The sequence below is a fragment of the Budorcas taxicolor genome, chromosome 10 (genome assembly GCF_023091745.1).
Source record: "Budorcas taxicolor isolate Tak-1 chromosome 10, Takin1.1, whole genome shotgun sequence".
Taxonomy (NCBI): Eukaryota; Metazoa; Chordata; class Mammalia; order Artiodactyla; family Bovidae; genus Budorcas; species Budorcas taxicolor.
Window position 1 is genome coordinate 11,681,427 of NC_068919.1, and position 23,620 is coordinate 11,705,046.

The window sequence follows — 23,620 nt, forward strand, 5'->3', positions numbered from 1 at the left end:
TATTCTTGCCTGGAAAATCCCATGGACAGAAGAGCCTGGCAGGCTATAGTCCATAGGGTCACAAAGAGTCAGACATGACTGAGTGACTTCACTAAAATTGCTAACACTTGCTATTATCTGTGTTTTGTTTGTTTGTTTTTTTTGATAGTGAAAGTAAAGTTGCTCAGTCGTGTCCGATTCTTTGCGAACCTGTGGACTGTAGCCCACCAGGCTCCTCTGTCCATGGGATTCTCCAGGCAAGAATACTGGAGTGGGTTGCCATTTCCTCCTCCAGGGGATCTTCCCAACCCAGGGGTCGAACCCAGGTCTCCTGCATTGCAGGCAGACACTTTAACCTCTGAGCCACCTGGGTGTGAAGTGATAGTGTCATTTTAAGCAGCTTATTTGTATACATGTAAATATTGCTACATATACGTGTCTAGTATGAGGAAAAAGGCAAATGTAATATGAGTATTTTATCATTAGCTGAACAAAAAGCAAGTTTTTAGTTATTTTAATCCTCATAGACACAGCATTTTGAAAAGTCAGGGGTTAACTTAGGAAATACCTTATGTTGCTATGATTTAAAACATGAGCATATCATTAAAATGATATCAATTTAAATATTTCATTTTATTTCATTAATTCTAGTATTTATATTTAGTAATAGGAAAAGTATTTGAGGAAATTCAAATTTACCAAGGACTTTTTTTATATGGCTTTTTAAAATGCTAAAACTATGGTGGATTCTTGTTAAAGACATTTAATTGCACTTGCACATTAAATGGGCTATTATTAACATTAGTCAGAACAAGCAGTTTGGCAATTATTGCAAATTTGAATCTCATCTTGCAACAGCATTATTTGTAATTATTTTAACACAGTGTAGAACTAAGGGTTGCCACCTTCAGAAGAAGATTGGAGAGGGCAGAACAACCTGAGAGACGCATCGCATAAAGTGATCCCTAGGTTGACGGACTGACAGATGAAATCCATTTCACTGTAAATCCTAGAGAAAACAGCCAAGTTTAGCATTTAAGAAGCTAAAACTTAAGATGTTTATGATCTGACTTGAGGCCACAGAAATGCTAGAATAAAATAATTCAATGAAAGCTAGCAATTTGTACTGAGAAACTGAGAGAACCTACTTATTGCACCTTCTGTAGAACTGGAGTCAAGTGCCTTTCATGCCAATACCTTCCCCCACTCTTTTTTTTTCTTGAACTGGGTTCTTGATGGAGAGAAGTCTTTTTTTAAAAAAAAGATATTTGGGCTTCCTTGGTGGTGCAGTGGTAAAGAGTCTGCCTGCCAATGCAGGAGATGTAGGTTCTCTCCCTGGCTTGGGAAGTTCCCCTTGAGAAGGAAATGGCAACCCACTCCAGTATTCTTGCCTGGGACATCCCATGGACAGAAGAGCCTGGCGGGCTACAGTCCATGGGGTCGCAAAAGAGTCGGATGTGACTTAGTGACTAAACAACAACAACAACAGAAGGTATTTATTCACCCCCAAAATATTCTTATATTTTAGTGTAGCAGAGGAGGGCCATAATTAGACTGAAGACTCAGAAAGGTTATTGGTAGCATTGCGGAGAGTAGGGAGTGGAAGATGAGATGGAGTGGAGACTGGTGAAGGACTAGCGATTAGCAATTGAATGTAATTTTATTCAATAGTGAATATTTTTGAGGGTCTGCTGTGTACCTGGACCTGGGCATGTAAGATGAGCACTTGTCATTTCTGCAAGAGAAACACTAAGTGATCATTTCAATACAAATGTGATAAGCCAATAATAGATAGGCTGAAGGTGTACACACAAGGAGTAGAGGAAAGGGTGGGCAGAGAAGAGAGACACCAAGAAGCTCCATTCCAAATGACAACATGGGAATGAGCCTTTTTAATTCCTCTTAGGACAAGCCTGGTCTCAGTTCTAGTAGTTCCTGAGTAGCGCAGTCTATCACAACTAGGTGATTAGAGATAATTTCAAATACTTTGAAATACTTGCTTCAGCCTAAACAATCAGCTGTCCCATCTAGCATTTATATTGTACATTACTGAAATCTTGACATCTCACTATTATATTCTTCATTATGTATCTTAAAAAGACATTACAGGAATTCCCTGGCTGTCCAATGGTTAGGACTCTATACTTTCACTGCTAAGGGTCTGGGTTCAATCCCTGGTTAGGTAACTAACATCCCACAGGCCACATGGTGTGGCCAAAAGAAGAAAAAAAAATTGACATTGCATCATGAGTACAGTGCAGTTATCACACGTGCAATACACGTACAAGGTTAAACACAATGAACTCACTACTACAGAAGGTCTGCTGATGTTTTGTTAATACCTTTTGTTAATACCTTCTGCTAAATGAGGAACCAAGACCAGTTTCTTTTTGTCAACACTTTGATTTCTTTTTTCAGTTCATGTATATACTTGGTTCAGGTTATACGTTGGGACACAGTGGAGATAGAAAAATAATAAAAAATTAAAATTCTGTTCTTCATACGGGGCTTCAATGGAGAAGGCAATGGCAACCCATTCCAATATTCTTGCCTAAAGAATTCCATGGACAGACCTTGGGGTCGCAAAGAGTTGGACACGACTGAGGGACTAACGCAACACAACAATGGGACTTTAAAATGCACATCTTTTGATTTGCACCCGATTCCAGAGAATATTTGAATGAGGCAGATTGTGTGCCTATGGAGGCTGGACTATCTCTAAGAGTTATTTATTACCTTTACAGTTAATCAGAACAATGTTCTTTCACTTCCATTATTAATTGGCCAATGTGAAAAAGAAAAACAATATTCAGCATTAGTTCGGGAGTAAGAAATGAACACTCTGGTGGTTAAGTCTTTTGGAGATTAATTAGAAAGATGTAGCCAATAAAAATAGTACATATCCTTTGACCTAGCAATTCTACAAAGATTTTCGCTTATAATTGGACAGATGTCCAAAGATGACCATAAAGCAGTACTGAATATTGTAAAAATGTCAGTTCTGCTGAAGTCAACCTATACATTTGACCTGGTTTATTATATGAAAAAATTAGAAACCATCTAAATTATCAGGTCATAGGAAAAGACTATACATTGATCTAGTTCAAACTCTAGACGAGTGCACAATAAATTGTTCATCTCTGTGTGGGTCTTTCCCTTTGGAATCTATTTCAGGACTGCACTGAATATATTTAGCATTAGAATAGGACCCTGCAATTTACAGCACTTTCTCACATACATCATTATCTCTACTCACAGCATTACTTTGAGGACAGGCAGATAGATCCTGTGTTATACAGTGGTCAACACAGAACTAAAAACTAGTACCATTTTCCTCTGAAAAGAACTAGAGTTCCTTAAAAAATGGTTGATTCCTAGACTGGGACAAGAAGTATATGAGCCTGGAGCATATTGTCATAACAGAAACAAAAAGTGCTGTTAAAGATTACTGGGGTAGGGACTTCCCCGTGCTCCAGTGGCTGAGATTTCTTGCTCCCAGTGCAGGGGACCCGCGTTTGGTTCTCTGGTTGGGGAACTGGATCCTGCATGTGGCAACTAAGGTTCCTGCATGCTGAAACAAAGATCCAGCGTGCCAGCAACGGACACCCGGCACAGCCAAATAAACAGAAATATTTTTTTAAAAAAAGATTACTGGGGGAACATATAATAGACACCAGGGCAGCTAAAGACACAGGCCACATGAAAAAGACACAGGCCAGCACTTAGTCTCCTAGTGGTCAAATGTGGGACAGTTTGAGCATTAAAAAGAATAATGGCTAAGATTCTGTTTTTATATTTCCATTCTCTAATATGTGTAATCAATCCACAGCATAACTTACTGAATTTTTTGTTTATTAAGAAATAATATGAAGACTGCCTAACTGTTCTCAGTTAAATATTAGCCTGTTAACTTCAGTCATTTGTTCTGTGAATTCTTCTTATAAATCATAGAAGTATAAAATATTTTTTCAGAAGATAGAATAACTGTCATCTAAAAGCATTTGAAAATTTTTTTCAGGATGAAGTTCCTGATGGAATTAAGTCTGCCAGCTACAAGGTTTGTATATATACTTATTAATGTGTCTAGTATTGGGCAAAACTAAAAAAACTCACTTTCTCTACCAACTAATACCTCACTTCTCTGCTCCTCTGTACAGTGATACTCCTTGAAAGTTATTTGTACTCAGCGGCTCTAATTCTCTTCCCTCCATTTTCTTTACCTTTTTTTAAAAAAATTAAAGCTTAAAAGAAAAATAAAAGTAGGGGGAACCCCAAATTGTGTACGCATCACCCAGCTTAAGGCATTACCAGTATATGTGGTCAATCTTGTTTCATCTATCCCTTCCACTCCATTCTCCCAATTATTTTAAAGCCAATCTGAGATAAATCATTTTGTTTACAAATACTTTGTATGCATCTCTAAGACAGATGATACTGTAAAAACCCCACATAACCAAAGTCAGGGTTGCAGTCTCTCTTGTTGTTTTGTAAATGCCTTAATGTATGTGCATGCGTGGTCAGTCGCTTCAGTCCAACTCTTTGCGACTCTAGGGACTGTAGCCTGCTAGGCTCCCCTGTCCGTTGGCTTTTCTGGCATGGTTTGCTGTGCCCTCTTCCAGGGGATCTTCCTGACCCAGGGATCAAACCTGCATATCCTGCGTCTCCTGCATTGCAGGCAGATTCTTTACCCGCTGAGACACCTGGAAGCTCTTAATAGTCGATTTCAAATAGGATTCACACATATTCCGCGCATTTCACTTGGTATGCGTCATACCTGTTATATGTCCTAAGCTCCTAAGGTGCTATTTGCCTGGTCAGTGAAAAACCTGGGAAATTATAGATTAGGTTTATGAGAAATATGTATGAGAAGCAGAGGATGAGTAGTCCTGCATAGAGAGAGTAGTCCTGTTTTACAGTGGCTTTATCCTTCATTGCATGGTGCAAATCAACCACTTACTACTATTTAGTACTTTTAAAATTTTACAGTGAATCCTTTTGGCTGAAAGAACTAAAAGAGGAAAAAGAAAGTACATGTTTAATGAAAAATGAAGTACTGAATTTCCACTTCTTACAGCAGTTGATGATGATATATAACTCACACAAGGGTTATTGTTTACCGTCCATAAGAACCATGGAAGTATCACTGATCATATGAAAATCAAAACACACAGATCTGCTGACAAAGCCTGAGCATCTACTTTGTAACTTAGTGGTTGTTTTAAGAAGACTGTGTCTAAGATAGCTTTACATGTGCAGCTGCAGATGATACATTTACATATCATTTTGGGATGTGTGATTTTCCATTTAGACTAAATAACTGTTCTAAATTAAAATTTTCTGATATTTTATTATGAAAATTTTCATACATACAGCCTAGTTGAAGGAATTTTCCTGTCAACACTGGATCATACTAATCGTACTAATCACCTAGATTCTACTATTAACATTTTCATAAACTCACTTTACTACATGTCTGTCTATCTGCTCATCCTTCTAGCCATCCATTAAACCATTTTATTTGTTGGATGTATTTTGAATAAGTTTTAAGCATCAGTATACATTGCCCTCACTATATGTCATTAACTAAATATATATATAACTAGAAGTATATCATTGAGTAGAGTCTAATATTTGCTTACATGTACATTTAGTAAAATTGATATACAATGAAGTGCACACATCTTAAGTGTGCATTTGTTAAATGCATGCACCTTTATAACTTAGACTTCTGTAACAGCATTGCTGTTACCCTAGAAAGTTGTTTCATACCCCATCCTAGTCAATCCATACTCCTTCCATAGAGGCAATGACTGTTCTGCACTTTTTCCGTGTTAGATTTAAACTAATTTTGATCATTTTTGATTCTGCATTTTTTTTATTCATATACAAAGAATGAAGTCATAGCTATTAATGTGTTGGCTCTAGTGCAGAGCTTTGCATGTAATTAAATGATGCCATCATCAGCTGTTTCAAATAATCATTTTAATTCCAGAATTTTTAAAAAATGATTTATTTTTGGTTGTGCTGGGTCTTTGTTGCTTTGCACGGGCTTCTCTAGAGTGCGGGCTCAGCAGTTGTGGCATATAGGCTTTAGTTGCTCTGAGGCATGTGGGATCTTCCCAGACGAGAGAGTGAACCTGTGTCCTCTGTATTGGCAGGTAGATTCTTATCCAATGCACCACCAGGGAAGTCCCAGAAATTGTTTGATTTTTTTTCATTCAGTTGATGCTCAAAGTAAAATTTTCAGAAGTTCATTCTGTTGAAGAAAAGCATTTGTCACTGAATGTTAGTATAAATTCATTTAAAGTTCAAAACTGAAGATGAAGTATTTGTGTTTTGGGGATGATACACCTATTCAATTTTGATGAAACAGTGTCCTGCTTCCCTGGTGGTCCAGTGGCTAAGACTCCATGCTCCCAATGCAGGGGCCTGGGTTCGATCCCTAGTCAGGGAACTAGATCCCACACCCTGCAACTAAGAGTTTGCAAGCCACAACTAAAGATCCCACACGTTGCAACTAAGACCTGGCACAGCCAAATAATAAAATATTAAGGACAAAGAAACAATGTCCTGGTAAATCAGGAAATGTCCTTACTAAATCAAGAAATCTTAACTAAATCAGAATTATAATTGGTTGAGGTACATACATAATTCATAATTGTATCCTGACATGCTGTGATATATTACTACTTAAGATAGAAGTTACTACTTCTATCTATTTGACAATTACTATTGTCAGAATGTATATATTTGTCAAAATATATAGGAGATGCTGAAGGGCAGGGAAGCCTAGTGTGCTGCAGTCCATGGGGTTGCAGAGTCGGACATGACTGAGCAGCTGAACAGCAAAATAAAATTTTGTATTTATATATATACTAAGTAAAGACTATGAAGTTTTGGGGATGACGCTTATGCTGAATAAAATATTACTTTAGCATGGTAGTGGACTTTCTTTGCTGTCCATCATCAATCCAATTTTATAAATGGTTGAGCCTTTGAAGAACTATTTTGTTAAATAGTCTAAGAATCCTTCATTGGTATTGATCATTTTTAAAGAAACGAGCCCTCTAAATGTTGATTGCATTTTCAAAATCAGTAGAGAATCATTATTCAAAGTATCTATTGATGGACTGCTTAAAGAAAAGAACAAAACAAATTTCAGCTTTTGAAGCTTTAGCAAGTTGTACTTATTATAACAAAACTTGTAAACAAAGACCTGGATATTCATTGATATGAAAAGTAGGAAAGAACTTTACATGTTAAGTGAAGAAAGCTTTAATGGTATACTAAATTAAATTCTGAAATTTTACAATTGTGTTTTGGAGACTCTCCCCTTGTGGGAAGAGTCTCCTCTTAATGAACTCTTGCTTTCAACTGGATAAATTTATATTCTGAGCTATGAGGGAATCCCAAATTATGACCCGAAATCGATTTAAATTAGGAAAGCTTACAATTTCATTTCTATTTGCAAAACATTTAATTTAAAACTGAAGATAATTTATTTAATGATTTTTGTCTTATTTATTAAAGAGATGTACTTAGAGGCAAAGAATAAAACTGTGAAAATATGTAGGCTAAAATATTTTCATATATTTACCTGTAGAAGTAATATTTTTCTCAGTTAAAGTGAAAGTGGCTCAGTTGTGTCCAACTCTTTGAAACCCCACGAACTGTAGCCTGCCAGACTCCTCTGTCCATGGGGATTTTCCAGGCAAGAATACTGGAGTGGAATTCCTTCTCCAGGGGATCTTCTCAGCTTAAGGATGGAACCTGGGTCTCCTGCATTGCAAGCAGACTCCTCACCAGCTGAGCCAGGAGGGAAGTCTTCTCAATTAAAAACTGTATCTTTAGAGAAGAGTCAGTTGAAAGTAGGGATGATTTCAAATTAACCTTAAAACCAACTTTGAAGAAGATTGTGGGCAATTTTGTAAAACATTGAAAATAATAAGCATTTTTGAAAAATTTTTCTTCAGAAAAAATGCCACTGACATAGTTTTGAGACAGATGTGACTTACAAAGCTAACTAAGTTATTAAATAAGAGCTAGGAATAGTTATTATCTTTAACTTACATTTTAATATTCAGGTAATCACAATAATCAACAACTTTTGCTTAAATATAGATTGGTATATTAAAATACATAAGTGTGTGTTATCTTTTGAACAAATTTTGTTTACTTTTTGATAAGTATTTTTAACTTTTTTATTTTGAAGTAATTTTTAACTTATTGGAAAGTTGCAAGATTAATATAAAGACATTTTATACACTTTTTATAAACATTCACTAATTTTTAATATTTTGCCTGAACTGTCTTAGCATGATTAAATACATAGAGTTTTAAAAACCATGTAAGAGTTATACATCATACGCCTTTACCCATTTATACTTAATTATGTATGTGTGAGCACATGCTCAGTTGTGTCGGACTGTTTGCAACACCAAGTACTGCAGCCCTCCAGACTCCTCTGTCCGTGGTATTGCCTGGGCAAGAATACTGGAGTGGGTTGCCATTTCCTTCTCCAGGGGATCTTCCCAACCCAGGGATCGAACCCTGCGTTGCAGGCAAATGCTTTACCACTGAGCCCCCAGAGAAGTCCTAATTATGTATAAAAAATAATTTTATTTTTGATAGTAGTTTTTGAGTTGAATTGTCTTTAGGTCGACCAATGTGATGAAACAAATCATTTCAAATAGTTATGTCATTTCAGTTATTTCAGTGTTCACTTTTATCCTCAAAAGAGTCCTTGTCTGGACACTCATTTGTACGATCATCCTTACAATAAGGACATAATAGGCACTCAGTTTATATTTGTTGAGTGATTGAATCTGTGGTCTCCTGCTTCCAATGTCATCTTTTAGCTGTATGGTAGTGATGCCTGGTGTGTTGTAAAGTCTCATGATCCATACTTACTTCCCTTGTACACAGCAAGCAGAATTCATATCGTGGCTTTGACTTTCCAAAGAAATACAATTGTTACAGAATGTATTTTAAGCACCTAAAGATATTGGAGTACTTTTTATAAGACTTGGTAGCCTCCAGGGCATTTTTAGAATCATAGTATTTAGAGTTGAAATAGATTGTAGACACACATGATCTAGCCCAAACACTTATTTTATGAAAAAGAAAACTGATGCTCACAATTAGGTCATCAGAAAAGTGGAACACTGCCCCATGACTCCTTGCCAACTGATTTCTTTAACCTCAAAGATTTTCTTAGTGGACGTTTTGATAGTTCTTGGACTATAAATTATTCTTTATTTTGTAAACATAATAGTAAATTGTGCTCTCCAACAAAACAAAGAGCAAAGCCTTTTACTTATATTTTAGCTTCAGGAGGAATGTGAGGCTTATTATTTTTTTTTCTTATAAAGTTTTGAAACCAAGGGGATGATGCTAGTTCTAAAAGAACCTCAAATTCCTTTGACAGTCTTCTTAAAAGTTTTAAAAATACAATTAATTGGATTCTATTTCTTTCCCTTTTGTTGTAGTATTCTGAAGAAGCCAATAGTCTCATTGAAGAATGTGAGCAAGCTGAACGACTTGGGGCTGTGGATGAATCTCTGAGGTTTGGTGTTTTATTTGCAGTAGTATTTTATGCTTTTTCAGGTGAAATGTTAACTTAAAAAGAGTAACTCCATTTTCTTTGTTTAAAGTGAGGAAACGCAGAAGGCTGTTCTTCAGTGGACCAAGCATGATGATTCCTCAGACAACTTCTGTGAAGTTGATGGTATAACATTTTTTATACTATGCATGTTAAGATTGTACCTAAAGAAAAATATTCTTTTGAAATAATTCAAAGAAAATAAATCCTCAGTTTCTAATCCTCAGTTTCTTTTTGAGGGAGTTCCTCAAAAAGCTAAACACAGAATTACCATGTGACATAACAGTCAACTCCTCAGCATTTACCCCCAAAGATTGAAAACAGTAAAGCAGATACTTGTACAACGTGTTCACAGCAGCCTTATTCGCAACAGCCAAAAGGTGGAAACAACCCAAGTATCCATCAGCAGATGACTGTATAAACACAGTGTAGTATACCCATACAATGGAATGCTGCTGCTGCAGCTAAGTCACTTCAGTCATGTCCGACTCTGGCAACCCCATAGAGGGCAGCCCACCAGACTTCCCCGTCCCTGGGATTCTCCAGGCAAGAACGCTGGAGTGGGGTGCCATTGCCTTCTCTACAGTGGAATGCTATTTAGCCATAAAAAGAAAGGAAGTTCTGATTCACGCTGCAATATGGATAACACTGAAAACATTAGGCTAAATGAAATAAGCCAAGTGCAAAAGGCAAATGTCCTATGACCCCACTTACATGATATATCTAGAATAGGCAAACTGATACAGGTAGGAAGTGGTTTTAAGTTACCTAGAGTTAGGAGGAAGGAGAGTGGGAGTTATTGCTTAATGGTTACAATCTCTGTTTGAAATCATAGGAAAGTTTGGAAACAGTGATGATGGTTGCACAACACTGTGAATATAATTAATGCCACTGAATTGTAGTCTTAAACATGGTTAAAATGGCAAATTTCATGTTGCGTATATTTTACCACAATAAAACAATTTAAAAAGAAAACCCAGTTTCTGGAGAAAAAATCACCTCCTGAGTTTGCAGTTCTGTGTACTTAGTAATATATATATTTAACTTTTGTAATATATACAGGTACTTTGTGTAACTTGCTTTGTTATACTGACCTTGGATTGTTAAATATTTTCCTTAATGATGATTTGTGTTGTTTTGTGGAAAGAAAATAATGAACCATGAGTTATGTCTGTGACATTTAAATAAAACCAAGCCAGAGCTTTGGTACGATTAAAATCTAGGAGTCCTAGAATGCATTAGAACCGTTTGGTTTATGGATTTTTAAATTAGATTTATAGATTCTCCCAGTCTTCCATTGTTTTTTTCCAGTATCTCCTTTTTCGTAAGTTTACTTGTTAGCATTTTAATTGGCTAAACAAAATTAAATTAAATTATCCTTCTTTGCTTCTTTTGGAACAGACTGATTTTTTTTTAAAAAAATCAGTGAAAAGAATGATATAGATCATTTTAATTGTAAGCAAAAGATGAATCTGAAACACTCCCCTCCCCAAAAAAGGGAAAAGAAAAAGGGAAAGTACTCATATTTAATTTGTGGCTTTATTTTGGGGGAAAAAAGTACATAAACTTTACTTAATGAAAACCATGACCATATTTTAGCAGATACATATCTGTAATCCATTGTTTCTAATTCCCAAATCTGAAACTTTGAAAAATGACTATTTTTCTCCTTAAATTTAGTGCAGATTCACTCAGTATGAATTTTCATGTTTTTTACTACAGAAATATTTATGTGTTTGTTTAAAGGTTGCTGCCCCAATCTCTGCTGGAATAATATTCAACATATGTTGCGTGTACTATATTACTCTTCTAAAATCTGAAAAGTTCTGAATTTCAAATCACATTTGGGCCCAGGGGTGTTGGGTAAAGAACTGTGGACTTATACCTAGTGTTAGGCCAGTAAGGAAAGGATGATAAAATGCTCTCCCACCCCACTCCAGTACTCTTGCCTGGAGGGTCCCATGGATGGAGGAGCCTGGTGGGCTTCAGTCCATGGGGTAGCTAGGAGTCGGACACGACTGAGAGACTTCACTTTCGCTTTTCACTTTCATGCATTGGAGAAGGAAATGGCAACCCACTCCAGTATTCTTGCCTGGAGAATCCCAGGGACGGGGGAGCCTGGTGGGCTGCCGTCTATGGGGTCGCACAGAGTCGGACATGACTGAAGCAACTTAGCAGCAGCAGCAGCAGCAGCAGCAACCCTAATTTTGCCATCTTTTCTGCAAGGATTCTTTGGCCTAAACATAGCTATGTGAGATAAAATTCGCCTTGTAACATGGCAACTTATATTTTTATTAGGCCTGCAGTATTAGAGAAAGAATGGAAATACCTTTACCAAAGCGTCCTTTTAAAGCTACATGCTTACTTTTGTGTCACAAATCAGTAATTCACTCCGTATATGATGGAGTTCTGTTATCTTGGCTGAATAATTTGTCCACATATTTTTGTTTCTTCTCTTACAGAAGGGTGAATATTTTTTTCAAAAAGGAGAGCTTTATAAGAAATAAATAATGTATGTAATGGTAGGTAGAGGATAGGTATTTTGTAAATCTTTTTTTTCGTATATTATTTTTATTTTTCTTATAACAAGTCTATAAGGTAAGCATTTGTCTTACTTAGGACTTGTTTTTTTTTTTTGTTTATAGCCTTTTAGTATTTTATTTTTTTAATTAATTAATTTATTTTAATTGGAGGCTAATTACTTTACAATATTGTACTGGTTTTTGCCATACGTTGACATGAATCAGCCATGGGTGTACATGTGTTCCCCATCCCTAATCCCCCTCCCACCTCCCTCCCTGTCCCATCCCTCAGGGTCATCCCAGTGCACCAGCCTGAGCACCCTGTCTCATGCATTGAACCTGGACTGGCAATCTGTTTCACATATGACAATATACATGTTTCAATGCTACTCTCTCAAATCATCCCACCCTTACCTTCTCCCACAGAGTTCAAAAGACTGTTCTATACATCTGTGTCTCTTTTGCTGTCTTGCATATAGGGTCATTGTTACCATCTTCTAAATTCTATATATATGCCTTAGTATACTTGCATTGGTGTTTTTCTTTCTGACTTCACTCTGCATAATAGGCTCCAGTTTCATCCACCTCATTAGTACTGATTCAAATGCATTCTTTTTAATGGCTGAGTACAAAATCACTGCAAATGGTGACTGCAGCCATGAAATTAAAAGACGCTTACTCCTTGGAAGAAAAGTTATGACCACCCTAGATAGCGTATTCAAAAGCAGAGACATTACTTTGCCAACTAAGGTCCGTCTAGTCAAGGCTATGGTTTTTCCAGTAGTCATGTATGGATGTGAGAGTTGGACTGTGAAGAAGGCTGAACGCCAAAGAATTGATGCTTTTGAACTGTGGTGTTGGAGAAGACTCTTGAGGGTCGCTTGGACTGCAGGGAGATCCAACCAGTCCATTCTGAAGGAGATCAACCCTGGGATGTCTTTGGAAGGAATGATGCTAAAGCTGAAGCTCCAGTACTTTGGCCGCCTCATGTGAAGAGTTGACTCATTGAAAAAGACTCTGATGCTGGGAGGGATTGGGGGCAGGAGGAGAAGGGGACGACAGAGGATGAGATGGCTGGATGGCATCACTGACTCGATGGACATGAGTCTGAGTGGACTCCAGGGGATGGTGATGGACAGGGAGGCCTGGCGTGCTGCGATTCATGGGGTCGCAAGGAGTCGGACACGACTGAGCGACTGAACTGAACTGAACTGAATATTCCATTATGTATATGTACCACAGCTTTCTTATCCATTCTTCTGCTGATGGACCTCTAGGTTGCTTCCATGTCCTGGCTATTGTAAACAGTGCTGTGATGAACATTGGGATACACATGTCTCTTTTAACTCTGGTTTCCTCAGTGTATATGCCCAGCAGTGGGATTGCTGGATTGTATGGCAGTTCTATTTCCAGTCTTTTAAGGGAATTGCCACACTGTTCTCCATAGTGGCTGTACTAGTTTGCATTCCCACCAACAGTGTAAGAGGATTCCTTTTTCTCTGCACCCTCTCCAGCATTTATTGTTTGTAGACTTTCTGATAGCAGCCATTCTGACTGGCATGAGATGGTACCTCATTATAGTTTTGATTTGCATTTCTCTGATAGTGAGTGGTGTCGAGCATCTTTTCATGTGTTTCTTAGCCATCTGTATGTCTTCTTTGGAGAAATGTCTGTTTAATTCTTTGGCCCATTTTTTGATTGGGTCACTTATTTTTCTGGAATTGAGCTGCAGGAGCTGCTTGTATATTTTTGAGATTAATTCTTTGTCAGTTGCTTTGTTTGCTGTTATTTTCTCCCATTCTGAAGGCTGTCTTTTCACCTTGCTTATAGTTTCCTTCATTGTGCAAAAGCTTTTAAGTTTAATTAGGTCCCATTTGTTTATTTTTGCTTTTATTTCCATTACTCTGGGAGGTGGTTCATAGAGGATCCTGCTGTGATTTATGTCAGAGAATGTTTTGCTATGTTTTCCTCTAGGAGTTTTATAATTGCTGGTCTTACATTTAGATCTTTAATCCATTTTGAGTTTATTTTTGTGTATGGCATTAGAAAGTGTTCTAGTTTCATTCTTTTACAAGTGGTTGACCAGTTTTCCCAGCACCACTTGTTAAAGAGATTGTCTTTTCTCCATTGTATATTCTTTCCTCCTTTGTCAAAGATAAGGTGCCCATAGGTGCATGGATTTATCTCTGGGCTTTCTATTTTGTTCCATCAATCTATATTTCTGTTTGTGCCAGTACCATACTGTCTTGATAGTATTGTCTTTGTAGTATAGTCTGAAGTCATGCAGCTTGATTTCTCCAGTTCCATTCTTCTTTCTGAAGATTGCTTTGGCTAATTTGAGGTTTTTTGTATTTCCATACAAATTGTGAAATTATTTGTTCTAGTTCTCTGAAAAGTACCGTTGGTAGCTTGATAGATTGCATTGAATCTATAGATTGCTTTGGGTAGTATACTCATTTTCACTATATTGGTTGATTCTTGATTCATGAATCAAGGTTGATTCTTGATTCTTCCAATCATGAACATGGTATATTTCTCCATCTATTTGTGTCATCTTTAATTTCTTTCATCAGTGTTTTATATTTTTCTATATATACGTCTTTTGTTTCTTTAGGTAGATTTATTCCTAAGTATTTTATTCTTTCCGTTGCAATGGTGAATGGAATTGTTTCCTTAGTTTCTCTTTCTTTTTTTTCATTGTTAATGTATAGGAATGCAAGGGATTTCTGGGTGTTAATTTTATATCCTGAAACTTCACTATATTCATTGATTAGCTCTAGTAATTTTCTGGTGGAATCTTTAGGGTTTTCTATGTAGAGGATCATGTCATCTGCACAGTGAGAGTTTTACTTCTTTTCCAGTCTGGATTCCTTTTATTTTTTTTCTGCTCTGATTGCTATGGCTAGAACTTCCAAAACAATGTTGAATAGTAGTGGTGAGAGTGGGCACCCTTGTCTTGTTCTTGACTTTAGGGGAAATGCTTTCAGTTTTTCACCATTGAGGATAATGTTTGCTGTGGGTTTATCATATATGGCTTTTATTATGTTGAGGTATGGCAAACCACTTCAGTATTCTTGCCTTGAGAACCCCATGAACAGTATGAGAAGGCAAAATGGTAGGATACTGAAAGAGGTACTCCCCAGGTCAGTAGGTGCCCAATATGCTACTGGAGGTCAGTGGAGAAATAACTCCAGAAAGAATGAAGGGATGGAGCCAAAGCAAAAACAATACCCAGCTGTGGATGTGACTGGTGATAGAAGCAAGATCTGATGCTATAAAGAGCAATATTGCATAGGACCCTGGAATGTCAGGTCCATGAATCAAAGCAAATTGGAAGTGGTCAAACAGGAGATAGCAAGAGTGAACATCGACATTCTAGGAAACAGCAAACTAAAATGTACTGGAATGGGTGAATTTAACTCAGATGACCATTACATCTACTACTGAGGGCAGGAATCCCTCAGAAGAAATGGAGTAGCCATCATGATCAACAAAAAAGTCCAAAATGCAGTACTTGGATGCAATCTCAAAAATGACAGAATGATCTCTGTTCGTTTCCAAGGCAAACCATTCAGTATCACAGTAATCCAAGTCTATGCCCCAACCAGTAATGCTGAAGAAGCTGAAGTTGAACGGTTCTATGAAGACCTACAAGACCTTTTAGAATTACACCCAAATAAGATGTCCTTTTCTTATAGGGGACTGGAATGCAAAAGTAGGAAGTCAGGAAACACCTGGAGTAACAGGCAAATTTGGCCTTGGAATGCGGAATGAAGCAGGGCAAAGACTAATAGAGTTTTGCCGAGAAAATGCACTAGTCAGAGCAAACACCCTCTTCCAACAACACAAGAGAAGACTCTAAACATGGACACCACCAGATGGTCAACACCGAAAGCAGATTGATTATATTCTTTGCAGCAAAAGTTGGAGAAGCTCTATACAGTCAACAAAAACAGCTGACTGTGGCTCAGATCATGAACTCCTCATTACCAAATTCAGACTGAAATTGAAGAAAGCAGGGAAAACTGCTAGACCATTCAGGTATGACCTAAATCAAATCCCTTCTGATTATACAGTGGAAGTGAGAAATAGATTTAAGAGCCTAGATCTGATAGAGTGCCTGATGAACTATGGAATGAGATTCGTAACAGGAGACAGGGATCAAGACCATGCCCATGGAAAAGAAATGCAAAAAAGCAAAATGGCTGTCTGGGGAGGCCTTACAAATAGCTGTGAAAAGAAGAGAGGTGAAAAGCAAAGGAGAAAAGGAAAGATATAAGCATCTGAATGCAGAGTTCCAAAGAATAGCAAGAAGAGATAAGAAAGCCTACTTCAGCGATCAATGCAAAGAAATAGAGGAAAACAACAGAATGGGAAAGACTAGAGATCTCTTCAAGAAAATTAGAGATACCAAGGGAACATTTCATGCAAGATCGGCTCGATAAAGGACAGAAATGGTATGGACCTAACAGAAGCAGAAGATATTAAGAAGAGATGGCGAGAATACACAGAAGAACTGTACAAAAAAGATCTTCACCACCCAGATAATCATGATGATGTGATCACTCATCTAGAGCCAGACATCCTGGAATGTGAAGTCAAGTGGGCCTTAGAAAGTATCACTATGAACAAAGCTAGTGGAGGTGATGGAATTCCAGTAGAGCTATTTCAAATCCTGAAAGATGATGCTGTGAAAGTGCTGCACTCAATATGCCAGCAAATTTGGAAAACTCAGCAGTGGCCACAGGACTAGAAAAGGTCAGTTTTCATTCCAATCCCAAAGAAAGGCAATGCCAAAGAATGCTCAAACTACCGAACAATTGCACTCATCTCACACACTAGTAAAGTAACGCTCAAAATTCTCCAAGCCAGGCTTCAACAGTATGTGAACCATGAATTTCCTGATGTTCAAGTTGGATTTAGAAAATGCAGAGGAACCAGAGATCATGGAAAAAGCAAGAGAGTTCCAGAAAAACATCTATTTCTGCTTTATTGACTATGCCAAAGCCTTTGACTGTGTGGATCACAAGAAACTGTGGAAAATTCTGAAAGAGATGGGAATACCAGACCACCTAACCTGCCTCTTGAGAAATCTGTATGCAGGTCAGGAAGCAACAGTTAGAACTGGACATGGAACAACAGACTGGTTCCAAATAGGAAAAGGAGTATGTCAAGGCTGTGTATTGTCACCCTGCTTATTTAACTTATATACAGAGTATATCATGAGAAACGCTGGGCTGGAAGAAACACAAGCTGGAATCAAGATTGCCGGGAGAAATATCAATAACCTCAGATATGCAGATGACACCACCCTTATGGCAGAGAGTGAAGAGGAGCTAAAAAGCCTCTTGAAGAAAGTGAAAGAGGAGAGTGAAAAAGTTGGCTTAATGCTCAACATTCAGAAAACTAAGATCATGGCATCCGGTCCCATCACTTCATGGGAAATAGATGGGGAAACAGTGGAAACAGTGTCAGACTGTATTTTGGGGGGCTCCAAAATCACTGCAGATGGTGATTGCAGCCATGAAATTAAAAGACGCTTACTCCTTGGAAGGAAAGTTATGACCCACCTAGATAGCATATTCAAAAGCAGAGACAGTACTTTGCCGACTAAGGTCTCTCTAGTCAAGGCTATGATTTTTCAAGTAGTCATGTATGGATGTGAGAGTTGGTCTGTGAAGAAGGCTGAGCACCGGAGAATTGATGCGTTTGAACTGTGGTGTTGGAGAAGACTCTTGAGAGTCCCTTGGACTGCAAGGAGATCCAACCAGTCCATTCTGAAGGAGATCAGCCCTGGGATTTCTTTGGAAGGAATGATGCTAAAGCTGAAACTCCAGTACTTTGGCCACCTCATGCGAAGTGTTGACTCATTGGAAAACACTTTGATGCTGGGAGGGATTGGGGGCAGGAGGAGAAGGGGATGACAGAGGATGAGATGGCTGGATAGCATCACTGACTCGATGAATGCGAGTCTGAGTGAACTCCGGGAGATGGTGATGGACAGGGAGGCCTGGCGTGCTGCGATTCATGGGGTCGCAAAGAGTCGAACACGACTGAGCGACTGAACTGAACTGAACTGATGTTCCTTTTATTCCTGCTTTCTGGAGGGTTTTTTTTTTTTTATCATAAATGGATTTTGAATTTTGTCAGAGGCTTTCTCTGCATCTTTTGAGATAACCATATGGTTTTTATCTTTCAATTTGTTGACATGGTATATCACATTGATTGATCTGCAGATATTAAAGAAACCTTGCATCCCTGGGATAAAGCCCGCTTGGTCATGATGTATAATCTTTTAATATGTTGTTGAATTCTGTTTGCTAGAATTTTGTTAAGGATTTTTGTGTCTATGTTCTTCAGTGTTATTGGCCTGTAGTTTCCTTTTTTTGTGGTATCTTTGTCTGGTTTTGGTATTAGGGTGATGGTGGCCTCATAGAATGAGTTTGGATGTTTACCTTCTGCAATTTTCTGGAAGAGTTTGAGTAGGATAGGTGTTAGCTCTTCTCTAAATTTTTGGTAGAATTCAGCTGTGAAGGCATCTGGTCCTGGGCTTTTGTTTGCTGGAAGATTTCTGATTATGGTTTAGATTTCCGTGCTTGTGATGGGTCTGTTAAGATTTTCTATTTCTTCCTGGTTCAGTTTTGGAAAGTTGTACTTTTCTAAGAATTTTTCCATTTCTTCCAAGTTGTCCATTTTATTGGCATATAATTGCTGATAATAGTCCCTTATGATCATTTGTATTTCTGTGTCTGTTGTGATTTCTCCATTTTCATTTCTAATTTTGTTGATTTGATTCTTCTCCCTTTTTTTCTTGATGAGTCTGGCTAATGGTTTGTCTATTTTATTAATCTTCTCAAAGAACCAGCTTTTAGTTTTGTTGATTTTTGCTGTGGTCTCCTTTGTTTCTTTTTCATTTATTTCTGCCCTAATTTTTATGATTTCTTTCCTTCTACTAACCCTGGGGTTCTTAATGTCTTCTTTTTCTAGTTACTTTAGGTGTAGAGTAAGGTTATTTATTTTATTTTTCTCTTGTTTCTTGAAGTAAGCTTGTATTACTATGAACCTTCCCCTTAGCACTGCTTTTACTGAGTCCCATAGGTTTTGGGTTGTTGTGTTTTCATTTTCATTCGTTTCTTTGCATATTTTGATTTCTTTTTTAATTTCTTCTGTGATTTGTTGGTTATTCAGAAGCTTATTGTTTAGCCTCCATGTGTTTGTATTTTTAATAGTTTTTTTCCTGTAGTTGACATCTAATCTGAATTATAAATTTGAGCTTTTGTCATCTGGAAAAATATGGTTATATTAACTTTTTAAAATGAAGTTGGAGAGAGATGAAGTTATGTCATAAGTAAAATTATGAGTCAGCTAGTGTTTATCTATAATGAAGCAGAATATTAAGAATTTAATCATTCCTTGGTGGTTTGTTTTCTGTCTTAAAATACTAAATGCTGAGTATTATTTATATGTTTTGAAAGTCAGTGTTATTTTTTATAAATTTATCATAATTTGCTATACTGAAGTAATCTCTATAGTACTATTAATAATTGAGATGAACAGAGTTATCTGTTCCTAAACTAGGGTATTCCATGCAGATTTGTTTTTAAAGTTTTTATTTTTATTTCTAGTTATTTTAATTGCTACTTTTACCTTGAATTCTCAGTTATTTCTAGGTGCTATCACTGTGCTTTTTCCAGAAGCAAATTTCCTTCTAATTTATGACTCTAATGAACTGTGAATTGGGTTAAAAATAACCAAGCTTAGTTTATCTTTATTTTTTAAACGAGAAGTAGATACTGTAGAGAGCTTGATGGACTGTCACGTAAGCACCTTTCAGCTCAGATTTTTGTCATCCACTTTGGTTGCTTTGAGGCCATTTTCACTCGCTCCCTCCTTCTTTGTTAGTTCATGCTGTTAAACTTTATAGATAAATTAGGTTATTACTGTATTGTTAACTAATTCCATAAGGCAACTGGAGGACTGCTGCTGCTGCTGCTAAGTCACTTCAGTCATGTCCGACTCTGTGCGACCCCATAGATAGCAGCCTACCAGGCTCCCCCATCCCTGGGATTCTCCAGGCAAGAACAATGGAGGGGGTTGCACTAGGGGTCTTATTTCTTTTGTTTCATTTTAAAGTTTTAATACATTATACAAATTCATAGAACATATGAGAAACCAATATCCCACCAATTTTGGAGTGGTTTTCACATGTATCTATAATTATCTTTTCTATAGTGCTTATCTTTTCATTTTAGTAGGTTGCCTTTGTACTTAATAGTTCTCTTGATTGTAAAGTGGTCTATTATATATCATAATACCAGTGGAAATGGAAATGGAAGTGTTAGTTGCTCAGTTGCGTCCAACTGTTTGTGACCCCATGGACTATAGCCCACCAGGCTCCTCTGTCTATGTAATTCTCCAGGTAAGAATACTGCAGTGGGTTGCCATTTCCTTCTCCAGAGGATCTTCTAATACCACTAGTTAGTATTTATTTTACTCTTATTATTGTTCTAAGCACTCTGCACCTTTAAACTTCTTTAAGTCTCACAGTAACACTATGAGTATTATCCCCATTTTACAAATGAGGACACCGAGGCATAGAGAATTTACATGACTTGCTCAGGGTTTCAAAGTCAATAAGTAGTAGGTTGTTTGTTGTTCTGCCACTCAGTTGTGTCCAACTCTTTGTGATCCCATGGACTACATCATGCCAAACTTCCCTGTCCCTGGCTCCTAGAGTTTGCCCAAACTCACATCCATTGGGTCGATGATGCCATCCAGTCATCTCATCCAGGTACTCTGGCTCCAGAGCCTGTGCTCTGCTCTGTTGGACATTTAGGATGCTTCTAATTTTCTCTTTTATAAATAATACTGGTACAGATATCTTGTTTATAATGTTTTGCATATTTAGGATTATGCCTTTGGGACAGCTTTGTAGTGGTCATGTAAAAAGGAAGTATTTGGTAACAAACTGTGTGGCACCAATATGTCTTCATTTACCTCAGTTACTTATGAACTGCTTGTGGTTAATGTGATGGGAAATGTACATATATTCTTTGCCTGGATAGCTTACCTGAATCGAATTATTATGTTCCTTCAATTCTGTAATTCACATATTCCTTTTTTTTTTTTAACCTTTATAAAACCAGGATGCTTTTGCCACTGGTGTGTAATTTAATGTGGATGTTTTTGTTCCTTCTACTTTTCCCTTGTATTTTTCTTCCTAAAAGGTGTTTTTAAGTCCCAAATGCATTGTTAACATTTGTAGTGCCTTAGAATCGATGGAATACAGTGTGTCATACTAGCTTTTTAAGGTAACTGAAAAAAAAAGAAAGATTATTATAAAACATTTTATTTTACAGATATACAGTCTCCTGATGCTGAGTATGTCGATTTGCTCCTTAATCCCGAGCGCTACACGGGTTACAAGGGACCAGATGCTTGGAAGATATGGAATGTCATCTATGAAGAAAACTGTTTTAAGTATGTGTCATTTTCCTTAAAAAATTCCTGAAAGATGTGCTCATTTCTCTTTATAAACAAACAGTATCATAATGACTTAAAATTACAAATCAAATTCACTTTATTAAAGGATGTATTTGGACACAGTAACATATTCATTCATTAATCCAGTTTCCCTCTAGGGAAACATGTAGACATGCATGTCAACAAATACTTCTTTCTTTTTTAAAAGACTTAGGATAGTATTGGACGTTTTGGGGAGTGTTGTAGGCATTTCTCAAATGTTCCTTAAGTGGGTTATAGAATCTCAGGTGAGCTAACCTAGAGCCAGAGAGATGATATAGTTAGTGCAGGGAATAAATTAGGGTATATAGCTGCATATTCTTTTCGGTGCTCTATACGCCTCTTTTTTTGTTGCTGTGGTTATTTTATCTGCTTTCAAATTAAAGTTAAGTTCTTTTCAGAGAAAAATATTACTTATTATAAACAAGTAATATTTGGGCACTCGTGTTGTGCCAGTTGTTGTGTTAAATATGTTACAAACATTTCCTCCTTAGTCCTTGTAACAACTCTGTGTTGTAGTCATCACTGTTTACAGATGGAGAAACTGACACTTGGAAAGGTTCAGTGATTTGTCTAGTGTCGAAGACATAGTAAGTGGAAGAACCCTCTTTGTCCTCCTACTGACTGCAATGGAAGCTGTCACTTTGAACAGTGGGGGACTAAGACGTGCTTCACGTTTACCCACTTGTAAGCCTCTAGGCTGTAAACAGGGTACTTATTGGGTTTTGGAAGGGATGTGTGTGTGCACATGGGTGTGATGCTATCTCAGAGGTGGGGATAATTCTGGGAAGATTTCTGGAGTTCCCAAGTGTGGCAAAAATACTTTTTACTTTTCGTGTCAAATATAAGCATTTGAGATCAGCAGTTTCTTTAACTTGCAGAATTTCTGCAGTTTAGAAAGTGGAGAGTTTTCATTATTTACTCATTTCTGCCATGTGTTTCGTTTAAATTCTCTTGACTCTTATTAGGAATGTTTGATTTATAGAATTTATTGACTTACTTTAGAGGTTTTTTTCCTAATTTTTAATATAAATGAAAATAGAGCCCAACTAAAGCATTTGTTAGATTTTGTATTAGTTATTAGTTAGTTATTGTTCCCTAATTGATTTATATCATTGTCTGCATAATATTTCTAAAATATAAACAATGTAGGGGGCATTAAAATTGAGTATGTTAAAATATAGCTTACGTGTTCTGTTCTCAAAGTGTCTCAAGTTGTGCAATTGTAAAATAAATAAAGTACATTAAAATGATCCCTATACTCTATTAGTGATACTAGATTTAATTTGGGATTTAAAAACATTTTAGTGACATTACTCTCTTTTTTCTTATTAAATACTTATTTTAAACTTATTAAAAACCATCTTGATTGAAATTATAACAAACTTGATGGCCACAGAGCAAATTGATAGACTTAAAATTATCAAAGTGGAAAATAATCTAACCACAACTGTTTTTATCCCTTTTTATTTTAGTGCTTGTGTTGAGTATTTGCCTTTTTTTTCCTGCTTGTCTTTGAAACGAGTTTATTTTATGACATACACATGTATATAACAAATATAAAAATATGTTAGTAACTAAGAGAAGAGCTTGACTGGTGTTTTTTTATCTTGCTTTGTTTGAAGAAATGATTATGAAATGACTTTTTGGCTGCTACAGTGGGAAGAGATCAGAAACTTTATCACTAAAACAAATAACCATCCTCCCGTATAGCAGTTAGAAAAAATAAATATTTTATAAAATCAGTAAAGCCGCTTGATTTTAGATATAGTTATTAACCAATGCAGGAGACACAAGAGATGCAGTTCAGTCTCTGGGTTGGGAAGATGCCCTGGATGGAGGAGGACATGGCACCCCACTGCAGTATTCTTGCCTGGAGAATCCCATGGGCAGAGGAGCCTGGCCATGGGGTTGCAAAGATTCAGACACGACTGAAGTGACTAAGCACGCATGCACGCACATAATTATTAAAAAACTTTCTGAGGGAATTTCACGT

At 37.0% G+C, this 23,620-nt stretch overlaps 1 protein-coding gene across 1 annotated transcript in view; it reads left to right on the forward strand.

The window, feature by feature from the left end:
- ERO1A (endoplasmic reticulum oxidoreductase 1 alpha) overlaps nt 1-23,620 on the forward strand; it is a 52,869-nt gene that overhangs the window by 12,965 nt on the left and 16,284 nt on the right. Inside the window, exons 4-7 of the mRNA XM_052646548.1 lie at nt 3,998-4,036; nt 9,468-9,544; nt 9,633-9,706; nt 21,462-21,582. Of these exons, the coding sequence (XP_052502508.1) occupies nt 3,998-4,036; nt 9,468-9,544; nt 9,633-9,706; nt 21,462-21,582 (311 nt within the window). The remainder of the gene's footprint in view (nt 1-3,997; nt 4,037-9,467; nt 9,545-9,632; nt 9,707-21,461; nt 21,583-23,620) is intronic.